Source organism: Hyperolius riggenbachi, chromosome 10, assembly GCF_040937935.1.
Source record: "Hyperolius riggenbachi isolate aHypRig1 chromosome 10, aHypRig1.pri, whole genome shotgun sequence".
Classification (NCBI taxonomy): Eukaryota; Metazoa; Chordata; class Amphibia; order Anura; family Hyperoliidae; genus Hyperolius; species Hyperolius riggenbachi.
The window spans coordinates 257,250,594-257,268,853 of NC_090655.1; the positions used below are offsets into that span (position 1 = coordinate 257,250,594).

General features: G+C 46.3%; 2 protein-coding genes across 2 annotated transcripts; both read left to right on the forward strand.

The window, feature by feature from the left end:
* Window positions 1-2,589: 2,589 nt before the first annotated feature.
* LOC137535841 (trichohyalin-like) lies at window positions 2,590-8,005 on the forward strand (the record flags this gene model as incomplete). Its single annotated transcript, XM_068257727.1, has 4 exons — window positions 2,590-2,648; window positions 5,084-5,191; window positions 5,318-5,452; window positions 7,490-8,005. Coding segments are annotated over exons 1-4 (780 nt in total), but the record flags the coding sequence as incomplete, so codon positions are not given.
* Window positions 8,006-8,010: 5 nt separating this feature from the next.
* On the forward strand, window positions 8,011-16,810 carry LOC137535318 (zinc finger protein 84-like). The gene is made up of 2 exons (XM_068257148.1): window positions 8,011-8,201; window positions 14,895-16,810. The coding sequence occupies exons 1-2, from the start codon at window positions 8,063-8,065 to the stop codon at window positions 16,223-16,225; spliced, it is 1,470 nt and encodes a 489-aa protein (XP_068113249.1). The 5' UTR covers window positions 8,011-8,062; the 3' UTR covers window positions 16,226-16,810.
* Window positions 16,811-18,260: the final 1,450 nt, after the last annotated feature.

Genomic DNA, 18,260 nt, shown 5'->3' on the forward strand with positions numbered 1-18,260 from the left:
CAGATGGAGGGATGTTAGCCAAGTGCAGGGGGAGGGGAAGTAACATTTTCCTAACTCCTCCTTGAACATGGTGGCTCCTACAGCTGCCTAAAAGTACAGGAAAATGCAGATAAAGGAATCCAGGTCATGTCTGCAGACTTCCATTGAAATGCACTGAGTGAGGCATTGATTCCACACCTCACCAGCGGCTGGGTGTGTCTTTGTGAAGTGCACAAGCACAGAACGTTCCTGGCATGCCTGCATATGCACAGAGGCCTGCTAGCCAGCTTGGGTTGGTGATCACTACAGCCTGGAGAAGAGCGGAGTTCCAGTGCTGGAGCAGAAAGACTTCTAGGGGCTGGAAGAAGCTCCAGGTAAGTAAAGCTTAAAGGACAACTGAAGTGAGAGGGATATGGAAGCTGCCATATTTATTTCCATCTAAGCAATGCCAGTTGCCAGGCCTTCCTGCCGATCCTCTGCCTCTAATACTATTAGCCATAGCCCCTGAACAAGCATGCAGCAGATCAGGTGTTTCTGACATTGTCAGATCTGACAAGACTAGCTGCATGCTTGTTTCTGGTGTGATTCAGATACTACTGCAGAGAAATAGACCAGCAGGGCTGCCAAGCAACTGCTATTGATTAAAAGGAAATAAATATGGCAGCCTCCGTATACCTCTTACTTCAGTTCCCCTTTACTTTTTCATTTTACCTCAGATATCCATTAAGTGCAAACATTCATTAACCCTTTTGTACTCAAAACACACACAGCAAGCTGGAATTCCTGTAACTATGGAGCCACATCCTTATGGCAGCTCTACATCTCCAGCAACTGTCTGGGGGCTAATAATAATTATACAGCAGTCTCAGTTATCCGGAACTGACTGGGATCAGCTCATGCCAGGTAAGTGAGCTTCCTGCTTGCTTGAGGCTCAATGTTAAAAATAGGCCTATAGCTAATACAGTACTATACCCCACTCTATATACTGTACATTCCATGACTTCTGTATGAAATGCTATAATTCAGTGCTTGAAAGTATATTAACCTTGGAGGAGCTGTAGAACCCAGTCTTTAAAGGGAATCTGAAATGAAAATAATCTTATGATATAATGATTTGTATGTGTAGTACAGCTAAGAAATATAATATGACTAGCACAGATATGAGTCTCGTATTGTTTCCAGTACAGGAAGAGATAAGAAATGTCAGTTATTATCTCTGAGCTCTCCGACCAAACTTGGTGGGCTACAGTGCTGTTTTCTGAAGCACTTATCTCAACCCTGTCTCTCCCTGAAAAAAAAAAATATGGAACTCTTTTCTTTGCTACTAACATTCTATGAAGTATTCGTACTACACATACAATTCATTATATCATAAGTTTTTTTTTTCACTGTAGTGTCACTTTCAGCCCAGCAGAGCCCAGAAAACAGCTTAAAGGGACACTTAAGTCAAACAAAAAAAAACGAGTTTTACTCACCTAGGGCTCCCAATAGCCCCTGCAGCTGTCCGGTGCCCTCGCCGTCTCCCTCCGATCCTCCCGGCCCCGCCGGCAGCCACTTCCTGTTTCGGTGACAGGAGTTGACAGGCTGGGGTCGCGAGTGATTCTTCGCGTTCCTAGCCACAATAGCGCCATCTATGCTGCTATAGCATATATCATATACCATATAGCAGCATAGAGGGTGCTAATGTGTCTGGGAACGCGAAGAATCACTCACGTCCCCAGCCTGTCACCTCCTGTCACCGAAACAGGAAGTGGCTGCCGGCGAGGCCAGGAGGATCGGAGGGAGACGGCGAGGGCACCGGGCAGCTGCAGGGGCTATTGGAAGCCCCAGGTGAGTAAAACTCATTTTTTTTTTACTTAAGTGTCCCTTTAAGAAGTTGGCCTTCACCATTGTAAGGGCTTGTTCACACCTAGGGCAATTTGCTTTGGTTTTTTAAGCGTCTGCAATTTTTCTAAATTGCCCTAAAAGCGCTTGTGCAATGATTCCCTATGAGAGTGTTCACATCTGAGCGGTTCATTTCCGATCCGCTCAGCAAAGCGCCGCCTGTACCATTTTTAGGGCGATTTGCTACACTGAAAGGTATAGGAAAAGCGCAAAACGCTCAAAAAAACGCTTTTTGCCATGATTGCATTTGCGCTTTGATGAATAAATACATTGTATTTAGTCTTTTCCGGGTCAAAGAGTTCACTTCCTGACTTGCTCTTTACTAAAAAAAAACTCAGCGCGCAGGTAAGCACTGGCAGGGGAAAAAATTCACTCACAAAATCGAAAATCGCTGGCGTCAGCTATTTTGATTTCAGATGTGAACAAAGCCTAAGTGCTACCGGCGATTTGTGCTGGTTGGTTGAGACTGCTGGTTACTTGAGTTTCAGATAACTGTAATAATAATAATAACAGAATGTGATGTGTCTGTAGATGAGGATGCTGTGCAGCAACAGAGAACATTATATTATTATTACTACTATTATAACTTGTTATAAAACTTGGCTGATTGAACAAACAGAGACTGCAATTAGCCTATGTGCCACAGGATGGCGACATAACATCTTCCGGATGGAACGCAAAGACAGGAAGAAATTGAGCCAAAGACAGGAAATATGACATAGAGAGGAAGTGATGTAAAGCAGCGAGAAGTTGGAGGAAGTGCAATGAATACATTGTTGGATGAGGTAATTGTGTCATTCTTGTCATATACTACCAAATATATGCCTGTTGGGCATTACACAGGTTGTAGGATAGACTGCAGTGGGGGTTTAGTACAGATATGGGTATGGGAGAGCAGTGGGGGGATTAGTACAGACATGGGTATGGGGGAGCAGTGGGGGGATTAGTACAGACATGGGTATGGGGGAGCAGTGGGGGGATTAGTACATACATGGGTATGGGGGAGCAGTGGGGGATTAGTACAGACATGGGTATGGGGGAGCAGTGGGGGATTAGTACAGACATGGGTATGGGGGAGCATTGTGGGGATTAGTACAGACATGGGTATGGGGGAGCAGTGGGGGGAGATTAGTACAGACATGGGTATGGGGGAGCAGTGGGGGGAGATTAGTACAGACATGGGTATAGGGGAGCAGTGGGGAGATTAGTACAGACATGGGTATGGGGGAGCAGTGGGGGGATTAGTACAGACATGGGTATGGGGGAGCAGTGGGGGATTAGTACAGACATGGGTATGGGAGAGCAGTGGGGGGATTAGTACAGACATGGGTATGGGGGAGCAGTGGGGGGATTAGTACAGACATGGGTATGGGGGAGCAGTGGGGGGATTAGTACAGACATGGGTATGGGAGAGCAGTGGGGAGATTAGTACAGACATGGGTATGGGGGAGCAGTGGGGGATTAGTACAGACATGGGTATGGGGGAGCAGTGGGGGATTAGTACAGACATGGGTATGGGGGAGCAGTGGGGGGATTAGTACAGACATGGGTATGGGGGAGCAGTGGGGAGATTAGTACAGACATGGGTATGGGGGAGCAGTGGGGAGATTAGTACAGACATGGGTATGGGGGAGCAGTGGGGGATTAGTACAGATATGGGTATGGGTGAGCAGTGGGGAGATTAGTACAGACATGGGTATGGGGGAGCAGTGGGGAGATTAGTACAGACATGGGTATGGGGGAGCAGTGGGGGATTAGTACAGATATGGGTATGGGTGAGCAGTGGGGGGATTAGTACAGACATGGGTATGGGAGAGCAGTGGGGAGATTAGTACAGACATGGGTATGGGGGAGCAGTGGGGGGATTAGTACAGACATGGGTATGGGGGAGCAGTGGGGAGATTAGTACAGACATGGGTATGGGGGAGCAGTGGAGGGATTAGTACAGACATGGGTATGGGGGAGCAGTGGGGGGATTAGTACAGACATGGGTATGGGGGAGCAGTGGGAGGATTAGTACAGACATGGGTATGGGGGAGCAGTGGGGGATTAGTACAGACATGGGTATGGGAGAGTAGTGGGGGGATTAGTACAGACATGGGTATGGGGGAGCAGTGGGGGGATTAGTACAGACATGGGTATGGGGGAGCAGTGGGGGGATTAGTACAGACATGGGTATGGGGGAGCAGTGGGGGAATTAGTACAGACATGGGTATGGGGGAGCAGTGGGAGGATTAGTGCAGACATGGGTATGGGAGAGCAGTGGGGGGATTAGTACAGACATGGGTATGGGGGAGCAGTGGGGGGATTAGTACAGACATGGGTATGGGTGAGCAGTGGGGAGATTAGTACAGACATGGGTATGGGGGAGCAGTGGGGGGATTAGTACAGATATGGGTATGGGGGAGCAGTGGGGAGATTAGTACAGACATTGGTATGGGGGAGCAGTGGAGGATTAGTACAGACATGGGTATGGGGGAGCAGTGGGGGGATTAGTACAGACATGGGTATGGGGAAGCAGTGGGGGATTAGTACAGACATGGGTATGGGAGAGCAGTGGGGAGATTAGTACAGACATGGGTATGGGAGAGCAGTGGGGGGATTAGTACAGACCTGGGTATGGGAGAGCAGTGGGGGATTAGTACAGACCTGGGTATGGGAGAGCAGTGGGGAGATTAGTACGGACCTGGGTATGGGGGATCAGTGGGGGGATTAGTACAGACATGGGTATGGGGGAGCAGTGGAGGGATTAGTACAGACATGGGTATGGGGGAGCAGTGGGGGGAGATTAGTACAGACATCGGTATGGGGGATCAGTGGGGGGATTAGTACAGACATGGGTATGGGAGAGCAGTGGGAGATTAATACAGACATGGGTATGGGGGAGCAGTGGGGGGATTAGTACAGACATGGGTATGGGGGAGCAGTGGGGAGATTAGTACAGACATGAGTATGGGGGAGCAGTGGGGGGATTAGTACAGACATGGGTATGGGGGAGCAGTGGGGGGATTAGTACAGACATTGGTATGGGGGAGCAGTGGAGGATTAGTACAGACATGGGTATGGGGGAGCAGTGGGGAGATTAGTACAGACATGGGTATGGGGAAGCAGTGGGGGATTAGTACAGACCTGGGTATGGGAGAGCAGTGGGGAGATTAGTACGGACCTGGGTATGGGAGAGCACCCACAAGTTACAAGTCACTGTATTCTCTATCAAAAGGTAGCAACATCCTGTACAAGACCACTGAGGATGGATGAGGACCAGAGTCACATGACCGAGAGAATATTTAGCCTGATCCTGGAGATCATCTGTCTGCTGACTGGAGAGGTGAGGTGGATTCTGGGTGGTCACATGACATAACTCTTATCTCTATTAATAAAACACACACCTGACTGGAGAGGTGAGGAGTATTCTGGGAGGTCACGTGACATTATTGTTGGTCTTTCCGTACAGAGTTTTCCTCCAGTGAAGTCTGGTGATCATGTGACCATCACGGTGCCCCCACCTCACTCCTTGATATCTGAGGGACACAACAAGCAGAAGATGCTGGCAGTCACCAGGAAGATGATGGAGCTGCTGACAGGAGAGGTGAGCAGTGCTGGAAATTATGGGACATTATCCAGTAACAGCAAGAGGTGTGTCTGGGTGGTGACTGTATCATTGTGTGTGTCCGGTTCCAATAAGTTGTCAAGATATCACTGTCTGTTTCTCCGTGGAGGAGTGGCAGCATATAGAAGGACAGAAGGACCTCTACAAGGTTACAATGATAGTTACATAGTTATGTGTTAAAAAAAGACATATGCTCATCGGCTTCAACCAGAAAATAAATACAACACTAGCCTGCACCCTCACATATCCCTGTTGATCCAGAGGAAGATGAAAAACCCTTACAAAGCGTAGTCCAATTGGCTCCAAAAGGGGAAAAAAACCCTTCTTCCCAACTCCAGGTGGCAATCAAATAAAATCCCTGGATCAACACCACAGAAAATTTCCTAGTAATTATAGCCATGGATGTCTTTCAACACAAGAAAACATCTAAGGCCCCCTTAAATGCAGATATAGAGTTTGCCATAACGACTTCCTGTGGCAATACTTTCAACTCTTATTGTAAAGAACCCTTTCCTAAATAAATGGCTAAAATGTTTTTCCTCCATGCGCAGATCAAGTCCTCTAGTCCTTTGTGAAAGCCTAGGGACAAAAAGCTCATCTGCCAAGCTTTTATATTGCCCTCTAATGTATTTATACATGTTAATTAGATCCCCTGTGAGGCATCTTTTCTCTATACTAAATAAACCCAGTTTATCTAACCTTTCTTGGTAAGTGAGACTTTCCATCCCACATATCAATTTTGTTGCTCGTCTCTGCACCTGCTCTAAAACTGCAATATCTTCCTGTAATATGGTGCCCAGAACTGAATTCCATATTCCAGATTTGTGCCTTACTAGAGAGTTAAATGGGGCAATATTATACTAGCATCTCGAGTTTTTATTTCCCTTTTAATGCATCCCAAAATTGTATTAGCTTTAGCTGCAGCAGCTTGGCATTGAATATGATTATTTAACTTGTTGCTGATGAGTACTCCTAAGTCCTTCTCTAAGTTTGATGTCCCCATCTGTATCCCATTTATTTTGTATGGTGCGAGACCATTGATACGACCAAAATGCATGACTTTACATTTTTCAACATTAAAGAGGAACTTCAGCCTAAACAAGCATACTGTCATTAAGTTACATTAGTTAAGTTAATTAAAATAGATAGGTAATATAATCTCTTACCCACCCTGTTTTCCAAGAACAGGCAAATGTTTGATTTCATGATGGCAGCCATCTTTTTGCTTGAAAGGAGGTGACAGGGAGCATGATACACAGTTTCAACTGCCCTGTGTCTTGAGCACCTCTCCCAGTTGCTAGGCAACGTGAATAACAACATAGGAAATCCCACCATGCTCTGCACAGCATCAGGGAAAAAAAGCCTGGGCTTTTTTTCTTTGATGGGTGGAGCTTAGGTAAAAATGCAGCTAAAAATGATACTTTGGTAAGAAAAACAAAGTTCTGATGCTGTGAAACTGTTAAAGAAACACCAAGCCTTTTCAGTTCTGCTGAGTAGATTTTTAGTCCGGAGGTTCACTTTAAATTTCATCTGCCATTTATGTTCCTATATAGCCATCCTATCCAGATCATGTTGCAATAGGTCACTATCTTCCTGAAAGTTGATAATTCTGCAAAATTGTGTATCCTCTGCAAAAATAGCAACATTGCTTTCTACTTCATCTACTAGGTCATTGTAGAGGACTGGATCCAGTACTGACCCCTGTAGAACCCCACTGCTAACAGTCACCCATTTTGAATATGATCCATTGACCACAACTTTTAGCCAGTTCCCTATCCATGCACACAGACTCTTCCCCAGTCCTTGCATCCTCAACTTTTGCACCAGACTGTTGTGGGGAACAGTATCAAAGGTCTTTGCAAAGTCCAAGTATATCACATCTACAGCATTCCCAATATCCACACTAGTGTTCACCATGAGGGATCTTAGAGACCCTAAACTTTGTTTCATGTTTTCCTTTGCATATGTTCTTACCTGTGGTACCATTATAAAGTATCTTTTATTTTGTGCACTTAGGGTGGAAAACAGGTAAACACTGTGATTAAATGGAGAGAAGAAGAGACATATGTGAGGAGTGATCAGCAGTCTGTGGAGGAGAGTGACATAAGGACAATAAAAGAAGAGACATGTATGAGGGGTGATCAGCAGTCTGTGGATGGAGAGATGATGAGGACAATAAAAGAGGAAGAAGAGACGTATGTGAGGAGTGATCAGCAGTCTATGGAGGAGGGTGACATAATGAGGACAAGTAAAGAGGAAGAAGAGACATATGTGAGGAGTGATCAGCTGTCTATGGAGGAGGGTGACATGATGAGGACAAGTAAAGAGGAAGAAGAGACATATGTGAGGAGTGATCAGCAGTCTATGGAGGAGGGTGACATGATGAGGACAAGTAAAGAGGAAGAAGAAGAGACATATGTGAGGAGTGATCAGCAGTCTATGGAGGAGGGTTACATGATAAGGACAATTAAAGAGGAAGAAGAAGAGACATATGTGAGGAGTGATCAGCAGTCTATGGAGGAGGGTGAAATGATGAGGACAAGTAAAGAGGAAGAAGAAGAGACATATGTGAGGAGTGATCAGCAGTCTATGGAGGAGGGTGAAATGATGAGGACAAGTAAGGAGGAAGAAGAAGAGACGTATGTGAGGAGTGATCAGCAGTCTATGGAGGAGGGTGATATGATGAGGACATATAAGAAGGAAGACATTATTACAGGGATGAGCACAGGTGAGTGATAAACATTAGAGAATGAAAATACACATTAAGCTTAATAAGAAACCTGTCCCTGCTGGGCACAGTATAGATCACATGATGCCAGTAGGTGGGGAGGGGCTGTAAGAATGTGAGTGATATTTGGTGGGAGGGGAGATTGAGGTAAAAAAGTCCCTCTATTAAAACAACGATGCCAAGCTGGGCTGTTTTTGACCAATGGCATTCCAGGCCATTGCCTAGCGTGCCATTGGTTCTTGGGGGAGTTCCAATACCTGAATTTAGCCCCACCCCCTAATCAAATCCACACCCCAATGAAGCCACAACCCAGGGTATTCGATCCCCATATTCTGCTGTGTGTGTTCAGAAGCAGGAAGTCTGTTGTCCTGTGGTGAAGCAGCAACGCCATTTAGCTCTTTAGCTGTGGTGATGCTGTGCAGTCACATTGCACACACCACACCCCTATTACGTCTCACATTCCATGTGTACATAGTGTGTTTATACCTCATTACAGGCACACTGTGCAGTCACATTACACACATCACACCCCTATTACTTCTCACATTCCCTGTGTACATAGTGCGTTTATACCTCATTACAGACACACTGTGCAGTCACATTACACATCACACCCCTATTACTTCTCACATTCCCTGTGTACATAGTGTGTTTATACCTCATTACAGACACACTGTGCAGTCACATTACACATCACACCCCTATTGCTTCTCACATTCCCTGTGTACATAGTGTGTTTATACCTCATTACAGGCACACTGTGCAGTCACATTACACACATCACACCCCTATTACTTCTCCCATTCCCTGTGTACATAGTGTGTTTATACCTCATTACAGTCACACTGTGCAGTCACATTACACATCACACCCCTATTACTTCTCACATTCCCTGTGTACATAGTGTGTATATTCCTCATTACAGGCATACTATGCAGTCACATTACACATCACACCCCTATTACTTCTCACATTCCCTGTGTACATAGTGTGTTTATACCTCATTACAGGCACACTGTGCAGTCACATTACACATCACACCCCTATTACTTCTCACATTCCCTGTGTACATAGTGTGTTTATACCTCACTACAGGCACACTGTGCAGTCACATTACACACATCACACCCCTATTACTTCTCACATTCCATGTGTACAAAGTGTGTTTATACCTCATTACAGGCACACTGTGCAGTCACATTACACATCACACCCCTATTACTTCTTACATTCCCTGTGTACATAGTGTGTTTATACCTCATCACAGGCACACTGTGCAGTCACATTACACATCACACCCCTGTTACTTCTCACATTCCCTGTGTACATAGTGTGTTTATACCTCATTACAGACACACTGTGCAGTCACATTACACATCACACTGCTATTACCTCTCACATTCCCTGTGTACATAGTGGGTTTATACCTCATTACAGGCACACTGTGCAGTCACATTACACACATCACACCCCTATTACTTCTCACATTCCATGTGTACATAGTGTGTTTATACCTCATTACAGGCACACTGTGCAGTCACATTACACACATCACACCCCTATTACTTCTCACATTCTCTGTGTACATAGTGTGTTAATACCTCATTACAGGCACACTGTGCAGTCACATTACACATCACACCCCTATTACTTCTCACAATCCCTGTGTACATAGTGTGTTTATACCTCATTACAGGCACACTGTGCAGTCACATTACACATCACACCCCTATTACTTCTCTCATTCCCTCTGTACATAGTGTGTTTATACTTCATTACAGGCACACTGTGCTGTCACATTACACACATCACACCCTTATTACTTCTCACATTCCCTGTGTACATAGTGTGTTTATACCTCATTACAGGCACACTGTGCAGTCACATTACACACATCACACCCATATTACTTCTCACATTCCCTGTGTACATAGTGTGTTTATACCTCATTACAGGCACACTGTGCAGTCACATTACACATATCACACCCCTATTACTTCTCACATTCCCTGTGTACATAATGTGTTTATACCTCATTACAGGCACACTGTGCAGTCACATTACACACCACACCCCTATTACGTCTCACATTCCATGTGTACAAAGTGTGTTTATACCTCATTACAGGCACACTGTGCAGTCACATTACACACATCACACCCCTATTACTTCTCACATTCCCTGTGTACATAGTGTGTTTATACCTCATTACAGGCACACTGTGCAGTCACATTAAACACATTACACCCCTATTACTTCTCACATTCCCTGTGTACATAGTGTGTTTATACCTCATTACAGGCACACTGTGCAGCCACATTACACATCACACCCCTATTACTCCTCACATTCCCTGTGTACATAGTGTGGTTATACCTCATTACAGGCATACTATGCAGTGACATTGCACATCACACCCCTATTACTTCTCACATTCCCTGTGTACATGGTGTGTTTATTCCTCATTACAGGCACACTGTGCAGTCACATTACACACATCACACCCCTATTACTTCTCACATTCCCTGTGTACACAGTGTGTTTATACCTCATTACAGGCACACTGTGCAGTCACATTACACATATCCACACCCTTATTACTTCTCACATTCCCTGTGTACATGGTGTGTTTATACCTCATTACAGGCTTACTGTGCAGTCACATTACACACATCACACCCCTATTACTTCTCACATTCCCTGCGTACATAGTGTGTTTATACCTCATTACAGGCACACTGTGCAGTCACATTACACATCACACTCCTATTACTTCTCACATTCCCTGTGTACATGGTGTGTTTATACCTCATTACAGGCACACTGTGCAGTCACATTACACATCACACTCCTATTACTTCTCACATTCCCTGTGTACATGGTGTGTTTATACCTCATTACAGGCACACTGTGCAGTCACCTTAAACATCACACTCCTATTACTTCTCACATTCCCTGTGTACATGGTGTGTTTATACCTCAATACAGGCACACTGTGCAGTCACATTACACATCACACTCCTATTACTTCTCACATTCCCTGTGTACATAGTGTGTTTATACCTCAATACAGGCACACTGTGCAGTCACATTACACATCACACTCCTATTACTTCTCACATTCCCTGTGTACATGGTGTGTTTATACCTCATTAAAGGCACACTGTGCAGTCACATTACACATCACACTCCTATTACTTCTCACATTCCCTGTGTACATAGTGTGTTTATACCTCATTACAGGCACACTGTGCAGTCACATTACACATCACACTCCTATTACTTCTCACATTCCCTGTGTACATAGTGTGTTTATACCTCAATACAGGCACACTGTGCAGTCACATTAAACACATTACACCCCTATTACTTCTCACATTCCCTGTGTACATAGTGTGTTTATACCTCATTACAGGCACACTGTGCAGCCACATTACACATCACACCCCTATTACTCCTCACATTCCCTGTGTACATAGTGTGGTTATACCTCATTACAGGCATACTATGCAGTCACATTGCACATCACACCCCTATTACTTCTCACATTCCCTGTGTACATGGTGTGTTTATTCCTCATTACAGGCACACTGTGCAGTCACATTACACACATCACACCCCTATTACTTCTCACATTCCCTGTGTACACAGTGTGTTTATACCTCATTACAGGCACACTGTGCAGTCACATTACACATATCCACACCCTTATTACTTCTCACATTCCCTGTGTACATGGTGTGTTTATACCTCATTACAGGCTTACTGTGCAGTCACATTACACACATCACACCCCTATTACTTCTCACATTCCCTGCGTACATAGTGTGTTTATACCTCATTACAGGCACACTGTGCAGTCACATTACACATCACACTCCTATTACTTCTCACATTCCCTGTGTACATGGTGTGTTTATACCTCATTACAGGCACACTGTGCAGTCACATTACACATCACACTCCTATTACTTCTCACATTCCCTGTGTACATGGTGTGTTTATACCTCAATACAGGCACACTGTGCAGTCACATTACACATCACACTCCTATTACTTCTCACATTCCCTGTGTACATAGTGTGTTTATACCTCAATACAGGCACACTGTGCAGTCACATTACACATCACACTCCTATTACTTCTCACATTCCCTGTGTACATGGTGTGTTTATACCTCATTAAAGGCACACTGTGCAGTCACATTACACATCACACTCCTATTACTTCTCACATTCCCTGTGTACATAGTGTGTTTATACCTCATTACAGGCACACTGTGCAGTCACATTACACATCACACTCCTATTACTTCTCACATTCCCTGTGTACATAGTGTGTTTATACCTCAATACAGGCACACTGTGCAGTCACATTACACATCACACTCCTATTGCTTCTCACATTCCCTGTGTACATGGTGTGTTTATACCTCATTACAGTCACACTGTGCAGTCACATTACACATCACACCCCTATTACTTCTCACATTCCCTGTGTACATAGTGTGTTTATACCTCATTACAGGCACACAGTGCAGTCACATTACACATCACACCCCTATTACTTCTCACATTCCCCTGTGTACATAGTGTGTTTATACCTCATTACAGGCACACTGTGCAGTCACATTACACACATCACACCCCGATTACTTCTCACATTCCCTGTGTACATAGTGTGTTTATACCTCATTACAGGCACACTCTGCAGTCACATTACACACATCACACTCCTATTACTTCTCACATTCCCTGTGTACATAGTGTGTTTATACCTCATTACAGGCATACTATGCAGTCACATTACACACATCACACCCCTATTACTTCTCACATTCCCTGGGTACATAGTGTGTTTATACCTCATTACAGGCACACTGTGCAGTCACATTACACATCACACCCCTATTACATCTCACATTCCCTGTGTACATAGTGTGTTTATACCTCATTACAGGCACACTGTGCAGTCACATTACACATCATATCCCTATTACCATATGTTTGGGACCCTAAGATGCACTTTTTCTCCTCCAAAAGTGGGGGGGAAAGTCATTGCGTCTTATGGTCCGCATGCTACATATTCGGCCCAGTGCCACTGACTCTACCATCCATAGCATGGCGGAGCCTGAGTGTGGCAGAGAGAACAGTGTGAGCTACATCTGTGGGCCAGTTTACCTTCTTATGTGTGGGTTGCGACTTAGCGGGGGCTGCGGTGCTGGACCTGGGGACTTGTTCCCTGGTGGAAGAGGAGGCAGCCAGTACAGGAGGTACTGTTCTGTCTGGTGCACGGAGGGGCTGCTGAGCTCCGGGCTGTCATGCCGCTGCTCCCTCCCACACACAGACAGGATGGATGCAATGGTCTGGAGGGCGGGCCAAGGCTCCCTCCCTTGACCCTATCACTTCCTGTCATAGCACAGCAGGGGCCGTAATTGGCAGCACCCCCAGCCAACTGATGAGTTCTATCACATGTTTAGAGGAACCCAAGCACAAGAGGAAGCGAGAGGATGACCCAGGCACAAGAGGAAGGGGGAGGAAGATCCAGGCACACTTGGAAGGGAGAGGAAGGCCCAAGCACAAGAGGAAGGGAGAGGAAGACCCAGGCACAAGGGGAAGGGAGAGGAAGACCCAGGCACAAGAGGAAGGGAGAGGAAGGCCCAGGCACAAGAGGAAGGGAGAGGAAGAACCAAGCACAAGAGGAAGGGAGAGGAAGACCCAGACTCAAGAGGAAGGGAGAGGAAGACCCAGGCTCAAGAGGAAGGGAGAGGAAGGCCCAAACACAAGAGGAAGGGAGAGGAAGACCCAGGCACAAGAGGAAGGGAAAGGAAGACCCAGGCACAAGAGGAAGGGAGAGGAAGACCAAGGCACAAGAAGAAGGGAGAGGAAGACCCAGGCACAAGAAGAAGGGAGAGGAAGACCCAGGCACAAGAAGAAGGGAGAGCTAGACCCAGGCTCAACAGGAAGGGAGAGGGAGACCCAGGCACAAGAGGAAGGGAGAGGAAGACCCAGGCACAAGAAGAAGGGAGAGCTAGACCCAGGCTCAAGAAGAAGGGAGAGCTAGACCCAGGCTCAAGAGGAAGGGAGAGGGAGACCCAGGCACAAGAGGAAGGGAGAGGAAGACCCAGGCACAAATGGAAGACCAAGGCACAAGAGGAGCAGGAGTGTGTCGGGAGGGCATTTCGGCCGGCTGGATGCAATCAGGTACGGAATCCCTGTCCTGCGCTGGCGAGTCCCACCACAATTCCAGGACACCAGATGAAGTATTTGGCTGCAGGGGAACGGTAACTGTTGGTAAAGGCTCTTTTAGCGGCAGTTTAGGCAGTTGGGAGGCCGTTTAATCACAGCCAGGCAGCAGAGCTCCAGTCCATACAGCCGATTAGTTCACCATCTTAGCCACCCTCCAACCTCTACAATTTACTGCTTTTCCATGGATGGCCAATGCTTTATGTGTAGGGAGGTCAATGAGATGCAAATAACTCTCATAACTTTTATGTAAATGTAATGCAAATTGTATGCAGCTAATTACAATTGTCAGGAAATACATTTGTTTATCTGAATTCCAAGCTGCATACATTTGCATAAACTTTGCATCAACTTGGAATTCTCAGCAGCTCACTGACCATCCCTAATGATAATTGCACCTCCCCTCAGAATTCTCTAACAGGAAGTGATGATGTTTCTCTATTTGCAGGGTGGAGTCCCGGCATCAGGAACCTCTCAGAGACTCGTCTCTCTGTATCCACAGACTGTACCACGGATGATGATGTCACTGGACAAGAGTCTCCTGCAGATATCCTGGTTACCCCAAATATTCCCTCAGACTCCCCTCACCTGTCTAACCCTGAGGGGCCTCCTTCCCAGCACAGCTCCCCCCCTGCTGGAGGGTCTTATTCTTGTTCCATGTGTGGGAAATGTTTTGTTCGGAAATCACATCTGTTAAGGCATGAGAGATCTCACACTGGTGAGAAGCCCTATTCATGTGCTGAGTGCCGGAAATGTTTTGGGTTTAAATCACATCTTGCCAGACATGAGAGAACTCACACCGGTGAAAAACCATATTCCTGTGCCGAGTGTGGGAAATGTTTTGCACGGAAGTCAAAACTTGTCTTACATGAGAGATCACACACTGGTGAGAAGCCACATTCATGTACTGAGTGTGGGAAATGCTTTGCACTGAAATCGCATCTGGTCAGACATGAGAGATTTCACACTGGTGAGAAGCCCTATTCGTGTCCTGAGTGTGGGAAATGTTTCATACAGAAATCACATCTGGTTACACATGAAAGTTCTCACACTGGTGAGAAGCCCAATTCATGTGCTGAGTGTGGGAAATGTTTTGTTAGGAAATCAGATCTTGCCAGACATGAGAGATCTCACACTGGTGAAAAACCCAATTCATGTCCTGAGTGTGGAAAATGTTTTGTCCGGAAATCAGATCTTGCCCAACATGAGCGATCTCACACTTGTGAGAAGCTGTATTCATGTACTAAGTGTGAAAAATGTTTTGTGCTTAAATCACAACTTGTCTTACATGAGAGAGCTCACACTGGTGAGAAGCCCAATTCATGTGCTGAGTGTGGGAAATGTTTTGTTCAGAAATCAGATCTTGCCAGACATGAGCAATCTCACACTGGTGAGAAGCTGTATTCCTGTACGGAGTGTGAAAAATCGTTTGTGCTTAAATCAGAACTTGTCTTACATGAGAGTGCTCACACTGGTGAGAAGCCCAATTCATGTGCTGAGTGTGGGAAATGTTTTGTTTGGAAATCAGATCTTGCCAGACATAAGCGATCTCACACTGGTGAGAAGCCGTATTCATGTACTGAGTGTGGGAAATGTTTTGTGATTAAATCACAACTTGTCTTACATGAGAGAGCTCACACTGGTGAGAAGCCCTATTCATGTTCTGAGTGTGGGAAATGTTTTGCACGAAAGTCAAATTTGGCCTTACATAAGAGATCTCACACTGGTGAGAAGCCACATTCATGTGCTGAGTGTGGGAAATGTTTCTTACGGAAATAAAATCTCGTCAGACATGAGAGATTTCACACTGGTGAGAAGCCCTATTCATGTCTTGAGTGTGGGAAATGTTTCATTCAGAAATCACATCTGGTTAGCCATGAGAGATCTCACACTGGTGAGAAGCCTTAGTCAGTTACTGAGTGTGATAAATGTGTTGGAATTCAAGGAAGCCTTATTCATTATAAAAGATCTCACATGGGTGAAAAGCCTAATTCATGTGCTAAGTGTGGGAAATGTTTTAGATACAAAAGAAGCATTGTTACATAGTTACATAGTTATTTGGGTTGAAAAAAAAAACATATATCCATTGAGTTCAACCAGAAGCGTAAGAGAGCTCACACTGGTGAGAAGCTAGTTCTAAGACTAGATAGAACTTGCATGTGTTTCCTTTTATTTTTTTCCATTGTAAGGGTTAATAAACCAGGTGCTATAGCTATGCAAATGAGGCAGGATCTGCAGTCCCATGCAGCCAAGGCTCTCCTAAAGAATAAGTAAAAGTCAAAACACTTTTATCTAGCTGAATAAACACTCCCGATAACAACAGAAATCTGAAAAGAGTTATTTGTTTTTGTTGAGTGCTTAATGACCAACATTTTATATCTCACTAATATAACTGATGTGCACAGTTCAGTCAGAATTTAACCTCTTAAAGTGAATAAATTATGGTTAGGGTAGGATGTACCCTAGATGGTAATGCAATCTGGTGATGTAGTATGTACTGAGCAGATCAGGTTATCCACTGCAAACAGAAGAAAAACAAGAGAGAGAGCGCTCAAAGTATGTGTACTGTAACAGGACATGGCCTAGTTGGACAGGTCTCACCTCTACAAGGCTGATTGGTAAGGACAGCCATGTAGAGCGTTTGTCCCACTTAGATCCGGGGACCAGGCAGCACAGGCACAAGCCTTCAGGATGGGGAGGGGAGAGTGATGGTGCAGCACAGGCACAAGCCCTCAGGATGGGGAGGGGAGAGTGATGATGCAGCACAAGCCCTCAGGATGGGGAGGGTAGAGTGACGATGCAGCACAAGCCCTCAGGATGGGGAGGGGAGAGTGACGATGCAGCACAAGCCCTCAGGATGGGGAGGGGAGAGTGAGGATGCAGCACAGGCACAAGCCCTCAGGATGGGGAGGGGAGAGTGACGATGCAGCACAAGCCCTCAGGATGGGGAGGGGAGAGTGAGGATGCAGCACAGGCACAGGCCCTCAGGATGGGGAGGGGAGAGTGACGATGCAGCACAGGCCCTCAGGATGGGGAGGGGAGAGTGAGGATGCAGCACAGGCCTTCAGGATGGGGAGGGGAGAGTGACGATGCAGCACAGGCCCTCAGGATGGGGAGGGGAGAGTGAGGATGCAGCACAGGCACAGGCCCTCAGGATGGGGAGGGGAGAGTGACGATGCAGCACAAGCCCTCAGGATGGGGAGGGGAGAGTGACGATGCAGCACAAGCCCTCAGGATGGGGAGGGGAGAGTGACGATGCAGCACAGGCCCTCAGGATGGGGAGGGGAGAGTGAGGATGCAGCACAAGCCCTCAGGATGGGGAGGGGAGAGTGACGATGCAGCACAGGCCCTCAGGATGGGGAGGGGAGAGTGAGGATGCAGCACAGGCACAGGCCCTCAGAATGGGGAGGGGAGAGTGACGATGCAGCACAAGCCCTCAGGATGGGGAGGGGAGAGTGACGATGCAGCACAGGCCCTCAGGATGGGGAGGGGAGAGTGAGGATGCAGCACAGGCACAGGCCCTCAGGATGGGGAGGGGAGAGTGACGATGCAGCACAAGCCCTCAGGATGGGGAGGGGAGAGTGACGATGCAGCACAGGCCCTCAGGATGGGGAGGGGAGAGTGAGGATGCAGCACAGGCACAGGCCCTCAGGATGGGGAGGGGAGAGTGACGATGCAGCACAAGCCCTCAGGATGGGGAGGGGAGAGTGACGATGCAGCACAGGCATTGCAGCAGTGCACTGGACCTATTTGAAAAACTAGTTATTAAGGAGACCACTAAGAGGTTGACCACTACAAGTAAAAAACAACAGAA

Coding starts and splice junctions, on each gene's coding strand:
- LOC137535318 (XM_068257148.1), top strand. CDS start 8,063: ATGGAGGAGGGTGAAATGATGAGGACAAGTAAGGAGGAAGAAGAAGAG. Junction 8,202..14,894: donor TATTACAGGGATGAGCACAG/GTGAGTGATAAA, acceptor CTCTATTTGCAG/GGTGGAGTCCCGGCATCAGG.